The 18,976-nt window shown below is 40.9% G+C and overlaps 1 protein-coding gene across 3 annotated transcripts in view; it reads right to left on the bottom strand.

The window, feature by feature from the left end:
- Nucleotides 1-18,976, bottom strand: part of atp11b (ATPase phospholipid transporting 11B) — a 178,517-nt gene that overhangs the window by 142,294 nt on the left and 17,247 nt on the right. For all 3 annotated transcript variants that reach the window (XM_048542084.2, XM_048542086.2, XM_048542085.2), the window contains 3 exons: nucleotides 18,639-18,719; nucleotides 14,264-14,371; nucleotides 1,541-1,669 (listed from right to left, as the gene is read on the bottom strand). In XM_048542084.2, coding sequence (XP_048398041.1) covers nucleotides 1,541-1,669; nucleotides 14,264-14,371; nucleotides 18,639-18,719 — 318 coding nt within the window. The remainder of the gene's footprint in view (nucleotides 1-1,540; nucleotides 1,670-14,263; nucleotides 14,372-18,638; nucleotides 18,720-18,976) is intronic.

The following is an 18,976-nucleotide window of genomic DNA, read 5'->3' on the forward strand; positions in this document are numbered from 1 at the left end:
TGGTCTTCTGCTATCTGGACAGTGAGGAACTCCCTAGAAAGCCAAGTGTCCATGAGCCAAATTGAATTTCTGCACCAATCCAGCAAGGTCCACCTCATTAGCATCTGGAGACTGGCAAGAAGCTTGACACCATCTAAAGGCAATTCAGCTCATGACCCCATATCCACAACCATCTATTCCCTCTACCACCAATGCAGAGTGGCACTAATGTGCACCATGTAGAGGATGCACTGCAAGGTGGCAGCTCAACATGACCCTCAAGGTCAATTAGAGACAGGCAATAAATGCTCACCCAGCCAGAGAAGACCACATTCCCCCAAATGATTTAAAAAGTTGATAGCCAAGTTGGGAAACATTTGCTCACAGTAATATCTTCTACCTAACTTTACATACTGCTTATTCACTTCTCTAAATATAGCCTATCCCACAAAAACAGATCTAATGGAGTTGGTGCTCAATTTTCATCATTGTCTCCAAAGTCTATGAGGTCTCACTGCTTCCGGACAAAATACACTTCTTATTGAATTCCTATGCATATTCCATGCACATTCCTATGCCCCCTCAAGTGAGAAATGACTGTGAAATGGGCATTGAGAGAAGTTAGGGTACAGCTATTTCGAGTGAGCGATATATCAAAGCTGGCCAAGTCTTACCAGCATAACAAAGCTGGACAAATTCTGAAGAACAAAGCGGTGATGGGCAATGTATTAGCTGCTGAGATAATCAAAACAAGAAATTAATCTCCTTGTTCTCCCCTGGCTAGCTCATTCAAAGCTTTAAAGAATTGGATTATTCAAGCAAGACAGTCAAAGCTCCCACTTCTGGTTTCTCCTTTCCTATATCCATTGAACAATGCTCAGCACAAACCTGACTAGATACTCCAACTCTCATCCAAACACTTTGAATTATTTTTAAGACTGTTACAAGGTAGACAAAGATGTTCTGAAAATTACACTACATACCTGCGATTCTTAAAATGAGGGTGTTTAGAAAACCTTGACTGCACTTATAGACATTGAGGTCATAACATAGAAACACACCAGTCAGCTTAGTCAATCTGAGTCAACGTGTACTTTGTAGATTGGTTTCTATATAAAAACCAGCTTTACTGAACACACTTTATATCACTTAGAATAGACTATGTTCATAAATGGAAAAGTTTTCCAAAGCTGATTACATCTAGCTTATTCAAAATGACAAAATGCCTATGGAGCTCAACTTAAATATAAACTTAAAGATAAATCTAGTTATTTAATGAACAAAATAATACCAGTCATTAGCACAAAAAAAATTATAAAACATCTAACAAGCGAGAAACAAAGCTATATAGAGTGCACTAAAGTAAAGCTAACTTAAGCTTAACATTTCCACACTACAATAATTAAACAATGGTTTTAGAGTTACAAAATCTGTATCATGTCATCTTAGATCCTTTTAAATAAAGGAATACTGCTGTTTAGTTATTTTAAAAGCACACTAAAACTTCCACTTCTTTCACAGGCAGTTAAGAAATTATTTGTTATAGAAGAAAAATCGTGACCTTCAGATTTGTTTCTCCATCCAGACTGGCAGTAGTGACATAACACGTCCCATCCTCTCGATCGGTTGACAGCAGCACTAAATCTGTGGGAAACGTTTGATCTTTTTCTATTCTGACAATGTCACCAACCTAAAAGTTAAAAGAAAAGACCAAATTTTTCAAAGAAAACATAACTTCAAATGTGACTGCTTCATATCATTAATAATTGCAGTATTTTAGGATTTCACAGTAGTGGGCAACACTATTTGCTGCACATCACTAGTTATCTCAATGTAACGGTTCTGCTTCCTAGTGATTTTTAAAAATTTGCTCATGAGATTTGGGCATTATTGGCCAGGTAAACAGCCTCCTTGAGATGTTACAGTCCTGTTGCGGAGGGTGTTCCAGGATTTTTAGACAATAGCGAAGGAGTGACAAAATAGTTCCAAGCCAGAATTGTTGGGGTGCTTGGAGACAACTTGTAGGTGGTTGGATTAGATTAGATTCCCTACAGTGTGGAAACAGGGCCTTCAGCTCAACAAGTTCATGCCGCCCCTTGAAGAATCCCACGCAGACCCATCCCCCTATAACCCACTCACCCCTGAACACTATGGGTAATTTAGCATAGCTGATCCACCGAGCCTGCACATCTTTGGACTGTGGGAGGAAACCGGAGCACCCGGAGGAAACCCACGCAGACACGGGGAGAATGTCCGTGTGGAGTTTGCACAGTCACCAGAGGCTGGAATCAAAGCCGGGTCTCTGGCGCGGTGAGGCAACAGTGCTAGCAACTGAGCCGCCCCATCTGATGGTGTTCCCATCTGTCTGCTGCCCTTGCCCTTTTAAGTGATAGAGATTTGATGGTGTCTTGCTAAGTTAGGCAGAGTAAAATGCACTAAATTGATGGCACACATTGTGCTGCCACTCTTGTCAGTGGTGGAAAGTGAATGTTGAAGGTAATGGATGGGGTGGCAATCAATCAAAAGCTTTATCCAGAATGGTGTCAAGCTTCAGCATCTCTTGGCACGTGCAAACATTCCATCACATTTGTGACTTATTTCATAATCATGTGGCCGCTTGCTGATAAATGCTTCTTCAGCACCTTCACATTCACTCCCTGCACCAACACACAGCTGCAGGGATATGCATTATAAATGCTATATAATTTTATTTTCTGTACTTTTGATTACAAACTAAAATGGAATAAAAGGTCTGTATCAAAACCAAGGACTGTGGCTGGAACTTCAGCACTTTTGAAAACAAATTGTTGAAGGTTATTGTACAGTATTTACACTGCTGCTTTGTTGATTCCACAGGGAGTGGTGGCAGTTGGGTGGAGGAAGAAAAATATTTGGAGTTAGCATGGAACCAGGGTGTGTTTTCAGAGAGAGATTTGGTCAGCAAATAGTTGTTGATTTGCTGATCCAGCTGTGATCAGTCGTGGATGCAAAAGATCATCAGCCTGGTTACATGGGGCTCAGTGGTAAGCACTGCTGCCTCACAGCACCAGGGTCCTGGGCTCAACCCCACCCTCAGATGACTGTCTGCGTGGAGTTTGCACATTCTCCCTGTGCAAGCGTGGGTTTCCTCCGGGTGCTCCGGTTTCCTCCCACAGTCCAAAGATGTGTAGGCTAGGTGGATTGGCCATGCTAAACTTCCCAGAGTGTTCAGGGAGGGAATGGATTAGGTGGGTTCTAGGGGGATGGGTCTGGGTGGGATGCTGTGAGGGTTGCTGTGGACTTGTTGGGCCGAAGGGCCTGTTTCCACACTGTAGGGATTCTATGAACTCTTCAATTGATTCCTCGGTAGGTCAATAGCTTGTGGGTGTGAACAATTCATAAAGAAGCTTTTGGAGGGATGGAAGGGTAGGTAGTGTGCCTCTCCCTCTCTTCAGCAAAAAAAAACTTGAAGCAAGTCCATTATTTCCTCCCACTGTTGCTGTAGGCGGATACCTTCAGCCAGTAAGTCAAACCTTGCAGTTAGTGACCTAATAGAGCGCTGTGTCCTACGAAGATGTGAAAGAACCTGAAGAAAGAAGATTGTGGAACAAAAGCCTGTACAAGCAAAACAAGAGTCTCAGAGAACCCCATGGGACTGGTGCTACCGTACTGCATTTCAGTTCTTCTCCCCGCCTCCCCGCCCCCCCCCCCCCACCCACCCACCCCCCCACAACGCCATTTCATAAAATGAATGTCTTCTTTGGTTTGTCAGTGTTTGGTTGTAAAGATTTGAGGAAGGGTCAGCGTTTAGACAAGTAGAGACATGTGCTGATAGCTCATTGCTGCTTACTTTTTAGATGAGAATTCACTTATTTATAATAAATAGTCGTTTTTATTAAGTTTGGGAATCTAGTCGGTATGTCTTCTGTTAACTTGATACCAACAGGCAGATAAAGCAAGGGCTTGCATGTTTGCTTACATCCTTAACCTTTGACAAACCTGGGAGTTGAGAATGCCCAAGAATCAATGCACTTTCCTAAATATAATCTTCTATTGGCGTCCAGTTCTGGTCGCCCTATTATAGGAAAGATGTGGATGCTTTGGAGAGGGTTCAGAGGAGGTTTACCAGGATGCTGCCTGGACTGGAGGGCTTATCTTATGAAGAGAGGTTGACTGAGCTCGGTCTCTTTTCATTGGAGAAAAGGAGGAGGAGAGGGGACCTAATTGAGGTATACAAGATAATGAGAGGCATAGATAGAGTCGATAGCCAGAGACTATTTCCCAGGGCAGAAATGGCTAGCACGAGGGGTCATAGTTTTAAGCTGGTTGGTGGAAAGTATAGAGGGGATGTCAGAGGCAGGTTCTTTACGCAGAGAGTTGTGAGAGCATGGAATGCGTTGCCAGCAGCAGTTGTGGAAGCAAGGTCATTGGGGTCATTTAAGAGACTGCTGGACATGCATATGGTCACAGAAATTTGAGGGTGCATCCATGAGGATCAATGGTCGGCACAACATTGTGGGCTGAAGGGCCTGTTCTGTGCTGTACTGTTCTATGTTCTATGTTCTATAAGATATACTGCAGTCCCTTGCAAATCCATAGCTTAAATCCGAGTGACTAAGAAATAGTGATCATCATTTTTCCAGGTATTAAAAATCTTGGAACTGCACCCATTAACATCATTGTTGATATATCCATGACTGTAACATGTTACACTTTACTGTAGTAGTTTACTGGAGTACTGCACTATTCCCAATGACATCAGAAAAGTTAGGAGTCTAAAAAGTACTCAAATTCCCAATTTAATAGGTTTGTAGACCGAGGTTGACAGAACGCACTGACCAGGTGTTGTCAAATAAAAATTAATATTTATTATAAGTAAATAGACTCAAGCTACAGGTAAACAATATTTGAACCGTTGGGATTAAAAAAAAACTTTAAACCTCAGCCTTCCCTTTTACTCACATGGAGGAAGAAAACAGGTGTGACAGACAGAAGGAAAACTAGAAAAGCAGATTAGTGGAATCTGCTAAATTGATTGTTGTGCTGATCAGAACACTGTTTCTCAAGTCCTGCTTCTCCAGATGCTTTCACTAGTTTGCAAGAGACCCAGGATGGCTGGACAAAGCTCTGACTTACTAACTAAAGTCACAGCTTACAGCAACTGAAAGAATAATAAACTGGTTTGCTTCAGAGAACAGAATAAGCTCCTGAGATGAAGGTTCAAAGGCTGGTCAAGATAGTGATCACAGTCCCTGGATGTTCAGTTACCTAGGAACTAAGCAAATAACTGTTGGTAGACAGGAGGCCTTTGTCATCCATAACTGGTCACTAGTCCTCAGACCAATCAGCTACTTGTATGCAAATAGAGCTCCAGCAAACAACTCTTGGCGAAGGCTTGTCTGCAAATTACACTTCAACAATTGTTTGAACAAACAACTGTGTAAATGGTGCTCAACAATGAACATTAGGCTATTTACTTTTAAAACTACAGTAATCTTTCATTATAAAAAAACACTTTTCTCATTCGAATTCGCAATTAAAAAAAAAGAGAAAATCGTAAAAGACTGGGTCTTTAAGTGATTCAAGAAAATTCTTTTGTTAGGAGGCCAGACAAGTATTTCTGTAAATCATCACCAGCATGGTACAATGGTTTTCTGGTGCCAGGGTAAAAGGACAGTACATAGAGCAGGCACAGAATATTTTTCCCCCAAGAGGGCAGAGCCAGAAATTGTCATATACTTGGTACTAAAGGAAAGGGGGAAGTGGGGGGGAGCTGACATCCAACGGAAAGTTTTCAGGACATAGAGAGCAAGTAGAATCTTGAAGGTAGCAACATCTGGGTCACTCCTTTTGCCATTCTCTAGTGACAGTAGAAATGGAGAGATGGGACAAATTTCAGTAATTTGAAGCACAGTACAGGATGAAGAGCTTGACATTCTTGGGACATTGTATTGCATCTACTCAGAACAGGCAGCTTGCACTTCAACAGGATGGACTAATCTCATGAAAAGGTTCATTACTGTGGTAGGGGCGGCTTTAAACCAAACTGACAAGAGGATGAATGGTACCATATTGAAGCAGAACAGACAAACCAGGGACATAAAAAGGAAAAGGAAAAGAAATGTTAAAGAATACATGATAAGAAAAAGTGGTATCATATTAGGCAGCAGCATTTTAAGGAGGGCTGCAAGAAACAAAACAAAAAAAAGGGGGTTTGAAATGAATGTTAACATAATGGGTAGGTAAAAAGGTTGGCAAGCCAGAAGCACAAACAGTTTGAGAACACAATATATACTATCGATAATGAAAATCCGAAACAAAGGGGGTAGGATTACAAATCGATTAGAAATGACACCAGAGTACTGGAACAAGACAGGATACTTTTGAGAGAACAAAGTCATAACCCATTTGGTGCAATCCAATGTAATGCAAGATAAAAGGATCACAGTATTGAGAGACTTCAAATGGAAAGAGAGGAATAGATCTGCAAGGCAAATTCAGACATATGCAAGAAAAGCAGAGATGATTTTGTGGGTTTTTACTTCAAATATCACTTGGGATAATACCACAGTAAAAGGGCAGGATAAGATGGAATTCTTAAAATGTTTCAAAGAATCTCCCTGCCCAGTATGTTCTTGGTCTAACCAGGAAGGGCGCAATGCTATATCCGGCGCTGTAAAACAACATGGGCCAGGTCCGCAAAATGTCTCGAGGAACACCTGGAACTCTGATTATGACATCACAAGGTCGAGATTAGTAATGGAGAAGGGTAAATGGAGAAGGAAGAGGATCAACACAAAAATCACATATCTGAATTGGAAGATGGCTAACGTCAACAGGATAAGAGGGGACTTCACCAAGGTTATATGCAATCAAAATCATCAGGAAAATAAAACGGAAGCAGAACAACTGGTGAACTTAAAATTAATCAAAAAAATTATAGATCTCAAACTCAAATCTCAAGAAGTGCCATTTATTTTAAAAGCAACAGAATAACACGGTGGCTTAGGGCGGCATGGTGGCTCTATGATTAGCACTGCTGCCTCACAGCGCCAGGGACCCGGGTTCAATTCCGGCTGTGACTGACTGTGTGTAGTTTGCACATTCTCCATGGGTCTGCGTGGGTTTCCGCCAGGTGTTCCGGTTTCCTCCCACAATCCAAAGATGTGCAGGCTTGGTAGCTTGGCCATGCTAAATTGTCCATTGTGCCCAGGGATGTCTAGGTTAAATTAGATTAGATTCCCTACAGTGTGGGAACAGGCCCTTTGGCCCAACAAGTCCACACTGCCCTTTGGAGCATCCCACCCAGACCCATCCCCCGTAACACACACACACACACACCCCTGAGCACTATGGCTAATTTAGCATGGTCAATCCACCTAGCCTGCACATCTAAAATCAGAGGTAGGGGAATGGGTCTCAGTGGGATGCTCTTTGAAGGGGGCAGTGTGGACTTGTTGGCCCAAATGGCCTGTTTTCACACTAGGGATTCTATGATTATTTTTGCCCTTGTTGAAATATGCCTAATCTGAGCTTGAAACATCACTTTTAAACTTAAAGCAACAACACATTAGCAAAGCATGAATGTCTGATCCACAATTTAAATTGGCACAGGGTTACAGGCATAAGATAGCAAGTGTTTTTATTTTACAAATAATTTCTTCACAAAAAGCTGTCACCTTCAACACACCTTCTGCAGTCTGGGAAGGTTACAGCTAACATTCCTGTCTTAAAAACTAGGTGGGCTCAGTTTGGGTTCACCGGAATTTTAGAAAAATGAGGGGATATCTCATAGAAACATATAAAGCCAGGCTAGATGCCAGGAGAATGTTCCCGATGTTGGAAAGTCAGAACTAGGGGTCACAGTCTAAGAGTAAGGGGTAAGCCATTCAGGACTGAGAGGGGGAAGAGTTTGTTCACTCAGATTTGTGAACCCGTGGAATTCTCAAACAAAAAGCTGTTGGGGCTGGTTAATTAGTTATATTCAAGAGGGAGCTGGACGTGGCCCTTGCAACTAAAGGGATCAAGGGATATAGGGAGAGAAAAGGGGAACGGGATACTGAGATTGCGTGATCAGCCATGATCGTGTTGAATGGTGGTGCAGGCTTGAAAGGCTGAATGGCCTCCTCCTGCTCCTATTTTCTATGTTTCTAAACTGTTGCATATTCATCTTCATGTGTCACTGTGTCCTGAATAAATTCGCTTTTAGAAACACAATCTTTAAGATGTGATAACACATTCAAACCCCTATGAAATTGAATTGTTCAGTACTCAATTATCCAACTGAGCGTTTACTGCAATAAAATCCAAACAGTCATTTGATAGTGGAGAAAACCTGAATACTGCTGAAAAAGAAGAGATTTTGTTGAAGCTTCTCATCTTGCACTCAGTGCAGATCGCAAGAATACAAATCTAACAGAAAAACCAACACTTTATTGACCACAACAAGTAAGGTACTAACTGTACATAAGCAACCTGCAATTGAAAGATTCAGCGTAAGCATACAACATTAGACATAATTTAGCAATTCAATAAGATTTGCCAGATCATCAAGGGTACAAAGAATTGCAAGGATAAGCAATTTTGGAGTATGGGGAGCACCGATGTACGAATGTCTGACTTACAAACACTTATACTTACAAACATGATTCCATACCAGGGTAAAATTTTAAATATTGAAAGTATGAACATTTCCTATGTTTATGAATGGCTGCTTTATGTTTTCTTGTATTGTTTTCTGACTTGCGTACAAAGCGACTCGTGATTGGACTCTGGTACAGAACCCATTTGTAACCTGGGTACGGCCTCTTATCAGTGGGCTTTCAGAGTCGCACACCAGCATATAGCAGAAAGTGACATATACTAACACACACAGGTCATTGCTCTTTTCAGACAGCTATTCACTGGTTCATTTCTTGGTGCAAAGCTCTGATCAACCAAGCTGTCTGGTTTAAAATTTTAAATTTAAACATAAACAAAGCTTAACGATTAACTGCTAATCGTTAATAACAGGTGCATTCTCCATGAGAAATATTTTAGCAATGAGAATGCTCACTTAATGTAAATGCTTGTTTTCCTTTAAATTGGTCATTATGTAAATTGTGTTTTATCTTGCGTTTATTTAAGACAGTGTTTTTATTTTAAAAAATTAAAAAACTATATTTTTCCTTGTATAGTAGCAACTGAACCAATGCAGCTTTAAGCCAGAGACAGCACATTCATTTGTAAGGGGTTCATGACCTTAGGGACATCAGGTTTCCCTGGTTTAAAAACTGTTAGTCGAGTGTTCCATTGTTTAAAAAGGTTTAAAAATTGCTCACTCCACATTTGCAGCAACACCTCCACCGTCCTACAACCTCTCTCAACTTCAAGGTCCACTGACATACCTCCACAGTGCTAATCCTTTGAGCTTTGCTCCCTGCCACTACTCAGCTTCTGTTCTCTTAAGCACAGGCTACTTCTGTCCCACATTTGCCATGCAAAATCAGCAACAAATGTGGAAGAGAACAAGCCTCTGATTCGAAGAGCAGCTTTTCATATATTTGGTTAGTTCTACTTACAAGGGTGAGTTACCTCAGTTCAATCGTCCTCATGATTAAATCCTCCAAGGCTTTGGAGACTAATTTGCATTTTTGAGTATTGGACAAATGGTATCAGTCAAGACGGAACAAAAAAAATGGTGTATGAGTACTATCAAGTGCATTATTCAAGCAGGAATCTGGCTAAACATGTTAAGATGGGAAGGTACATGGAAAATAAGACTGAAGAAGGTGTATGAGAATAGATTGACAGTTAACATGCAGGGCCCAAAAACCTCAAAACTGCATTACGTGGAAGCAGAAAATGACAGATGAGGCGGGAGCCTGTTAAGGAAAAGGTGATATGCGCTTCGGAGGCATAGGGCACAATTGGAATATTTAAAAGTTACTTTTTTTTGGTATTTACCAAGGAAGACGCAGCTGATAAAATACTTGTGAAAGCGGAGGTAGCAAAAGGTAAACACTTAGAGAGAAAATTGACAGGCAAGATATATTGAAAAGACCAGTTAAACTCAAGACTAACTAAATGAACTGGCCTGAATAGAATGCATCCTAGGTTGCCAAATAGACTGTGAGTTTAAGTACCATAAGAGCTTGACATAACTTTCCAATCTACCACAGAGAAGGCGTGAGTTCAAGTTCCTCCTGCTTCAGAGATGAGAGATAACATGTCTGAACAGGGCAATTTAAAATATACCCAATCTACCCTAGGTATGGAGGGAAAGAGCAGATGACTGGAGACTGTCAATCATTTGAGGGAGGGTGCAACAATATTGCGACATAGCACATCGAATTTAGAAGCAGGAGTAGGCCACTCAGCCCTTTAGTTCAGCTTTATCATTCAATAATACTATGATTAATTTGATTATTACACTTACTGCCTACCTTGGACAGGTAACATGGGGCTGAAATATTCGGGATGTGTGTCTCGTCCTTAAAATTATTCAAGGGCATTTTTTCCAGAGACTTCGGAGGAAGAGTTTCAAAGACTTACCATCTTCAGAAAAACAATGCATTAAATGGGTGACCAATTATTTTTAAAATAGCGATCCCAAAATTGTTTCCTCTCATGAGTGTATCTATTGCCCATATCTAACCTGACAAGTCTCAAGATTGTATATAATTCATTCAAGTTGCCTCAATCATCTAAACTCCAGCAATACAAGCATAGCCTGGCCAACCTTTCTTTATTTGACAACACACCCATTCTAGTTATTCATCAGTAAACTTCATCTGAGCTGCTTCCAAGTAATGTAACTCTTAAGGAGACTAAAGCCATGCACAGTATTCCAGGTCTGATCTCACCAATATTTTGTAAAACTGAAGCATAGCCACCTTACTATTGTATTCAACTTCCCTCACAAATAAGTAATGACATTATATTAGCTTATAGTAATTACCATACTCTAGGACACTGTATCCCTCTGCTTTGTAAAGCTCTATCATCTCTCACCAAGTAAATAGTTATTTTTGTTCTTTCTGCCAAGATGGTTAATTTTACACTCTCACATCACACTCCATTTCCTAGATCTTGCCCACACAACCTAAATTCGCTTTGTAGCTTCCTTATGTCATCTTCATAACATACTTCACTTTTGGATCAGTCACTAGCAGTTTAGAAACCATACCCTCATTCCCTTCTTCCAAGTCAATTATAAAAATTGTAAAGTCACATTTTTCCAACCATCAACTGGCCCATTTATGACTACTCTTTCTTATATGTGGACATCTTCTACCCATGCTAATGTGTTACCACCCTCAGGATTTTTTGATTAACTTGTTACAAAAAAATGATTTCCTTCTGGATAGCTAATATCTACAATGTATTCAGTTCACCCTTTATTCACAGCACTTGTTACTTCCTCAAATAATTTCAATACATTGTACAAACTTGCTTTCCATTTCACAAAACCATATTACTCTGCCTGATTAACTTGATTTTCTCCAAGTGCCCTGCTGTAATATCTTTAATAATAGCTTGCAATACTAGCTTAACACAGATGTTAAGCTAATTGGCTCAGTTTCCTGATGTCTGCTCCGTTTTAAATGCAAGAGTTACACTCACTATTTTCAAATCTAATTAGACAGGCCCAAAGTTAAAACCAATACACTATCTCACTAGCCATTTTAAAACCCTAGAATGAAGTCCATCAGGACCCAGGTCAAACCACAACTCCAACAGTTTTCTCAGTATCACTTCCCTAACGATTACAATTTTGAGTTCCTCCCTCCCTTTCATTTCCTGATTTACAGATATTTCCGGGATTTTAATTGTGTCCTCTATAGTCAAGACTGTTGCAAAATACCTGTTCACCTGTTATTTCCATATTTTCCATTATGAAAATTATTCTGGGGAATTAACAGAGTGGGGCAACAGTGAGAACAAACAGCAGGCAAGCAACGAGGCTGGGGTGAGCGAAGCAGCAAAAGGAATTTCGGAAGGTCAGCCACAGAAAAGACAAGTATTGATATAGCTCTGGGCTCCAGGGACTGATCTGGGTGAATTTTAGCTGTCAAGTCCACCTGATTCATTCAGTCAGAGAAGGGCTCTCACCTGTTAATTTCCTGTCATGCGGAATCTAATCCTTCTTTCCTCACAGACTAGAGCTGTAGTAATCCCAACTTAATCATCAAGGATGTGTTTGGTTGTTGTAGTCAAGTGTCTAAAATTTGGCAGGATCGCTGTGGTCATCCAGGTGAACTATTTAGAGGGAACTGTTCGAGTACTAAACAGATTCTTGGAGAAGTCTGAGCTAATTGAGGAAGGAAAGCCAGCATAAATCTGTAGAAGGCAGGCTGCACATGACTAACCTATTTTGAGTAAGTCACAAAAACAGTTGTTGAAGAAAATGCAGGCTACACAAGTTTTAAGAAATGTCTGACAAGATACCACAATACTTTTGATTAACAAAATAGGACAGCCAGTGTAGGATTTCCTAGTCAACATGTCCAGAGTTATTACACACCACTGGATCAGGTGGGACTTGAAATAGGCCTCCTGGCCTACAGGTAGCGATAGACCAGCGCACTGAAAAAAAACAGCCAATGAGCCATGGTAAATGGGTGTTTTCGTACAGGAAGAGGGCTGTTAGTAAATGTTCCCCATGAGGCATCCATGCAATCATTAAAACAATCAAAGCAATGAAAATAGTTTCAGGAGTAGACCATTCAGCTCCTTGAGCGTGCACTACCATTCAATATGATCACACTGATCATGCAATTCTAGTATCTCATCCCTGCTTTCTCTCCATACCCCTTGATCCTTTAGCCGCAAGGGCCACATCCAGCTCCCTCTTGAATATAACCAATTAACTGGCCCTAACAGCTCCCTGTGAGAGAGAATTCTACAGGTCCACAACTGAGTGAAGAAATTCTCCTTCACCCTCGGTACTGAATGGCTTTCCCCTTATTCTGAGGCTGTGACCCCTAGTTCTGGGCTTCCCCAGCATCTGGAATAATTTTCCCCACACCTGGCTTGTCCAGTCCCATCAGGATTTGATAAGTTTCTACAAAATCCCAGCTCATTCTGCTAAATTCCAGTGTACAAGCCCAGTTGATCCAGTCTTTCCTCACTTGTCGGTCCTGCCATCCCAGGATTCAGTCTGCAGGGGTTTTGTATATTGGAATGCAGAGTAGACATGTAAAAGTTAGCTTTTCAGGTCAAGGCCTTTTATAAGGTTTGGAAGAAAAAGTTAAAACCTGAAAAATTAAAGAAGTGTTTCTCTCCAACCTATTGCTTGATTTGCTATGCAACTCCAGTATATCCTGCTGATAATTTCAGATATCTAGTAACTGCACTTTACACTTTATATTTCAAAATCTGCCAATGATAAAACAATGATGATACAAGTTCATTCAATGGCTTACGGACCGACTAGCAGAATGGGTCAAAAGAAAAGGCCAGAGGGAATCTCATACAGACCCAATGGCACAGTTCATTTAGATACAGAGATCTTAGATTCATATGCACACACCCTTGAAAGTGGCAAGACACATTAAGTGTGTGGTCAGCAATGGATGCTGCATTTCATAATTAGAGGCAATCAAGTACAAAAGCAAGGAAATTAAGCTGAATCTGTATAAAGGTCTAGTTAGGCCACCACTATAACGACACAAAGGTTCTTGAGACGGTACAAGGAAGATCCATCAGAATGGTTCTAGGAATGTGTATTTTTACCTATTAAAGAAGTTAGGTTGAAGAAGCTAGGGTTGTTCTCCATGCAGTGAAGGAAATTCATGAAAGATTTAATACAAGTATAAATGTTACAAGTTCCCATTAGTTTACGATAAAAGAACATGGAGGCAGAGATTGTGGGAACGTAACTATAAAAAGGTCTGAAATGGGGAAGTCCACTGACATTGTCCAAAAGTAGCAAGACTTGAAAATCATTCAGGCTTTGGCTGCTAAGTGGCAAGTAACATTTGTATCTTACAAATGCTAGGTAATGAGAATTATTATACCTATCTCCCCATTACATTTAAAGAGCATTACCAAGAATAATTTTAAAAAGAAATTCATGGTCACTTGAAATATAAACTTCTGTGGACATAATAATATAGTAGTAAAATGAGCATGACTGTATTTCCTCGAGACAGCTAGCATGAACTCCCAATCTATCATGAATCTATGGCCAGTTACTATCATTATGCTCCTAAGCAATTAGGAATAGGCAATAAATGCTGGCCTTGTCAGAGGCTACTCACATCCAAGAACGAATAACTAAAACTGTCAATACCGCACAAAGACTGCTGAAAGAAAGACTTACTCTTATGTTTTGTGATCTTGTTTGGACAAGGCCGCCACTTCGAATCACATACACTGGAGTATTATTAACTTCATTATCTGCTTTATGCCGCAACCAATCTTCATAACCCTAAACACAAACAAAAACAAACTTTCACCAATTATGTAATCAAGAATTCAGACTTCCTGAAACATCAAGTTATGCGACACTATTTGAGAATACAGATAAATAGGGACGTATGGTAAAGATGCAACTAACATTGCACATGTACCATTTACCTTTTAGCTATTTACTAACAGTTTTGAAATTACTTGGCAATTTTGTAATTTGAGATAATTTCAGGAAATTGTGCATGCTTAAGTATTCGTAGTATTCAATTTTCACAAGTAGAGAAGAAAAATTCGCTTGACTCCATGTGCCAAGTGCCATTTACAGGTAAAGAGCAAACCACTGAGGCTCGTAACTACTGCAGCAGTCAACTAGACTTATAACTAGCTTTATTACAGAGATAGTAGAAACTGCCGATGCTGGAGAATCTTAGATAACACGGTGTGAAGCTGGGTGAACACAGCAGGCCAAGCAGCGTCAGAGGAGCAGGGAAGCTTGGTGTTTCGGGTCAGGACCCTTCTTCAGAAGGAGGGTCCCCACTGTTTGGCCTGCTGTGTTCATCCAGCTTCACATCGTGTTATCTTATAACTACTCTACTCCTTTTGTTAGATTGTGAGGAAAGGAAGGGAAGTATTCAGATATTCATCTAATTTTGTAGCTCCATGTGGAACTGTTGCCACATTTCTCACCAGCACTTCTGATTCCAGCTCCTGAAGAAAAGTGGAGAATACCTGGAATCCAACTGTTCCCCCATTGGGGAGGATAAACAGTGAAAGTCAAACTGCACCCCTCTTTTGCAGCAATAGATGCCATATGTTATGCTTTAACGTCCCAAGGCTTCATCTGCACAATTACTCATTATACCATGGCTGGCGTTTTTGTTTATAGTGAATATGTTCCAACACACTCTTGCCCTCCTTCCTCACCCAGAACAATCATAATTGGCATCACCCCAGCATGTGATGGTATTCAACGGCCCCTTCACACAACCCAGACATCAAACATTGGTCCCTGTGCACTGTGACAAAGTGATTACCCCACCCACCCGTGATGATTCCTTTCTCCAACTGTAATGAACACCTCTCACCCTCTCATGTGATCAGGTGATTACACTCTCCTCTACTCAATTCTCCTTTCTACCCACTCCGCCCCCAACCCCACCCCACGAAAACACACAATCACCAAAAATCCAAACCCCCAGCAATGCTGATTTCTGATGTCGGCCAGACAGAAGCCAGGGCTCTGGAAGGCAAGTCCGGAGAATGGATGCAGAACTGGAAAAGTCCCACTTGTCGTCACGTGACATGGGGCTACCTAGCTGTGTTTCTGCCGATGCATGGTGACAAATGCATTGGAAAAACAAGTCAGAGATGGTTAGGGCAATGGTAAATGCTTGGTTAAGTACTTAATAACCTGAGGCCATAGTTCATTTTCAACTTCAGATTCTGATTTCAAGCTATGAAAACAGAGTACAAATTTAACATTTAAAGCAGCATACGACAGAGTGTAACACGTTGAAGGAAGAGAGGATGGAAATTGCAGAGACAGCGACCATAACTTTTCAGTCTTCTGTAGCAACACAGCTTCAAAATTGGCTGAGTAATTGAAAAGAGTGTGTGATCAATGAATATATTTCAGGCTGGAAACATGCAAGTAGAGGAGTTTCCCATGGTCAACATTGGGAATGCTGGGAACATTTTCCCGATATATAATGACCTAGACAATTTCAAAGTTTGTGGATAAAACAAAACTTGGAAGCATTGTAAACGGTGAGGATGACAGCATAGAACACCAGAAGAATGGAAACAAGTTGACGAAATGAGCAGATACATGACCAATCTCAATACAGAGAAGTGAGAGATGATGAAATTGAACAGGAAAAAACATTATAAAATAAAAGGCACATAATTTAAGTGGTTCATGTGCACTGAACATTGAAGGTACAAGGGCAGGTTAACCAAGTGCAGTTAATAAAGTTTACGGTATCTGGGCTACATTAAACAACTCACTGGAGGAACTTCTCAAATACCTCCATCCTGAACGATGGAAGCACCCAGCATGTGTGCAAAAGACAAGGCTGAGTCATTCACAGAAACCTTCTGTCAGAAGTGCCATCCAGTGGTTCCCAGCATTACAGATGCTAGGCTTCAGTCAATGTGATATCCTCTGGAGTGAATCAAGAAATAGTTGGAGGCATTGGATGCTGCAAAAGACCCATAGGGTCCTAACAACATTCCAGCAATAGTGCTGGAGAGTTGTGCTCCAGAACTTGCTTCAACCCTAACCGTGCTGTTCCAACACTGTACATCTACCCGGCAATGTGGAAAATTTCCGAGTTTATTCTGGACACGAAAAGCTGGATAAAACCAAATCTGGCCAATTACTGCCCCATCAGTCTGCTCTCGATCGTTATTAAAAGGTTATGAAGGTGTCGCCAATTGTGCTATTAAGGAGCACCTGCTGATCAACAACCTGCTCAGTGACACCAAGCTTGGGTTCCGCCAGGGTCACTCAGCTCCTGACCTTGTTACAGCTTTGGTTCACCATGGACAAAAAGAGCTGTATTTCAGCGGCTAGGTGAGAGCAACAGTCCTTAACATCAAGGCTCCACTTAACCGAGTGTTGCATCAGAAGCCCTAACAAAACTGGCATAAATAGGTATCGGGGATAAACTCTCCAGTGGTTACAGTCATTCCTGACATGTAGGAAAATGGTCACGGTTGATGGAGGTCAGTCATCTCAGCTCCAGAATCTCTCTGCAAGAGTTTCTCAGGGTAGTGTCCCAGGCCCAATTATCTTCACTTGCTTCATCACTGAACTTCCCTCTACCATAAGAGGAAGTGGGAATGTTCGCCAATGACTGCACAATGCTCAGACCATTTGCAGAGTGCTTCAGTATCCAGGGAGTCATGTTCAAATGCAACAGGATCTGGACAATATCCACGCTTGGGCTGATAATGGGGCAAGTAACAAGATACCATTGACCTGAGACTCACTGGACATGCTGTATAAATACAGTGATTTCAAGAGTAAGTCGGAAGCTAGGAATATTGCGGCGAGTAACTCACCACCTGATTCCCCAAAGCATGTACTCTATAAAGGCACAAGTCAGGTGTGTGATGGAATACTCCCAATAGCCTGGATGAGTGCAGCGCCAACACCAGAACAATCCAGGACAAAATAGCCTGCTTGATTGGCACCACGATCACAAGAATCCATTCCCTTCACCACAGATATTCGGTACACATTGCTGGTACTGTCTACAAGATGCACAGTGGAACTGCAAAGCTGCTTAGACAGCATCTTCCAAACTCACAATCACTTCCATCTAGAGGACAAAGGCAACAGATACATGGAAACACTACCAACTGCAAGTTCCCCTCCAAGCCACTCACCACCTTAACTTGGAAATACATCATCTTCCTTCACTGCCCCAGGTCAAAATCCTGGAATTCCCACCTTAAGGACATTGTGGATCTACCTACAGCATGCAAACTGCAGCAGTTCAAGCAAACAGCTCAACAACTTTGCTAGAGCAACTCAATAGGTAATAGATGCCGGCCAGTGAATTCCAAACAAACAAACTAGAGTGCACAAGAGCAAGGGATAGGGTGGATAGGAGGAAACTTTCTCCTCAAAAGAAGGTTTAAGATTGGGAGCACACAGATTTAAAGTGATATGTATGCATAGTAAACATGATGGGGAAAACAAAAACTTTCACACAAGGGGAATTCGGGTCTAGATTGCATTGCCTGGATAAATGGTGGAGGCAGGTTCAACTGAAGCAGTCATGATTTCATTAGATAATTACTTGAACAGAAGAAACATGCAAACGTATGGGGAGAAAAGGCAGGCAAATAGCATTAAGTCTTAACGCTCATTGGACAGCCAGTGCAAACAAAAAAAAGGGGGGGATAAGTGTCCATTCTCGGCACTGTAGCAATTCTGAGATCCAGAAACACACCTGTTCAACAAAAATATCTTTGTTCAATAATAGTACCCTCAACAGGCTGAAATAATTTGGGTTTCTTTTCTAACCTCGATTGGTACTCCAGTTTTGTAACATGTACATTTCTCTCCATAAATGGAACCAATTTATCACAAGGAAGGATAAACGGACTAAAAATTAAACTCAGTTTCTCAAATATTTCAACAACTAATTTCTCTGCAATGTGAGAAAGATATCCATCTGCCTTCTTAGAAACAGTTTCACTCACCAAAGCAGTCTGCAAGTCAAAAATGTACTGATTTCATGACTAATATGATTTAAATTAGTTTTCTTTCTTACCTGTTTGACAGCAGTTACTGTAATTACAAAAAACAATGGCAGTCCACTGGTGTATGGGCTGGTAGGAGTATCAATCATCAGCTGCAAAGGATGAAAGTAACTAATATGATGACAACAAAAATTTAATTATTGATGTGAATGCATCAAAATACACTTCAGAACTTTCAAAGGCTTATCACAAACAGGAACTGACTGGAAAGAATTTTAGATCACACTATTGGCCATAAAAGTCTGACAATACAGCATGCATTGGACTACAATTGTATCAAATACATGTTACTCCTTTGAAAGTAATATGTAGAATGGCTGATCTTAATACTGCCATAGGACACTGTTAC

The sequence above is a fragment of the Stegostoma tigrinum genome, chromosome 14, assembly GCF_030684315.1.
Source record: "Stegostoma tigrinum isolate sSteTig4 chromosome 14, sSteTig4.hap1, whole genome shotgun sequence".
Classification (NCBI taxonomy): domain Eukaryota; kingdom Metazoa; phylum Chordata; class Chondrichthyes; order Orectolobiformes; family Stegostomatidae; genus Stegostoma; species Stegostoma tigrinum.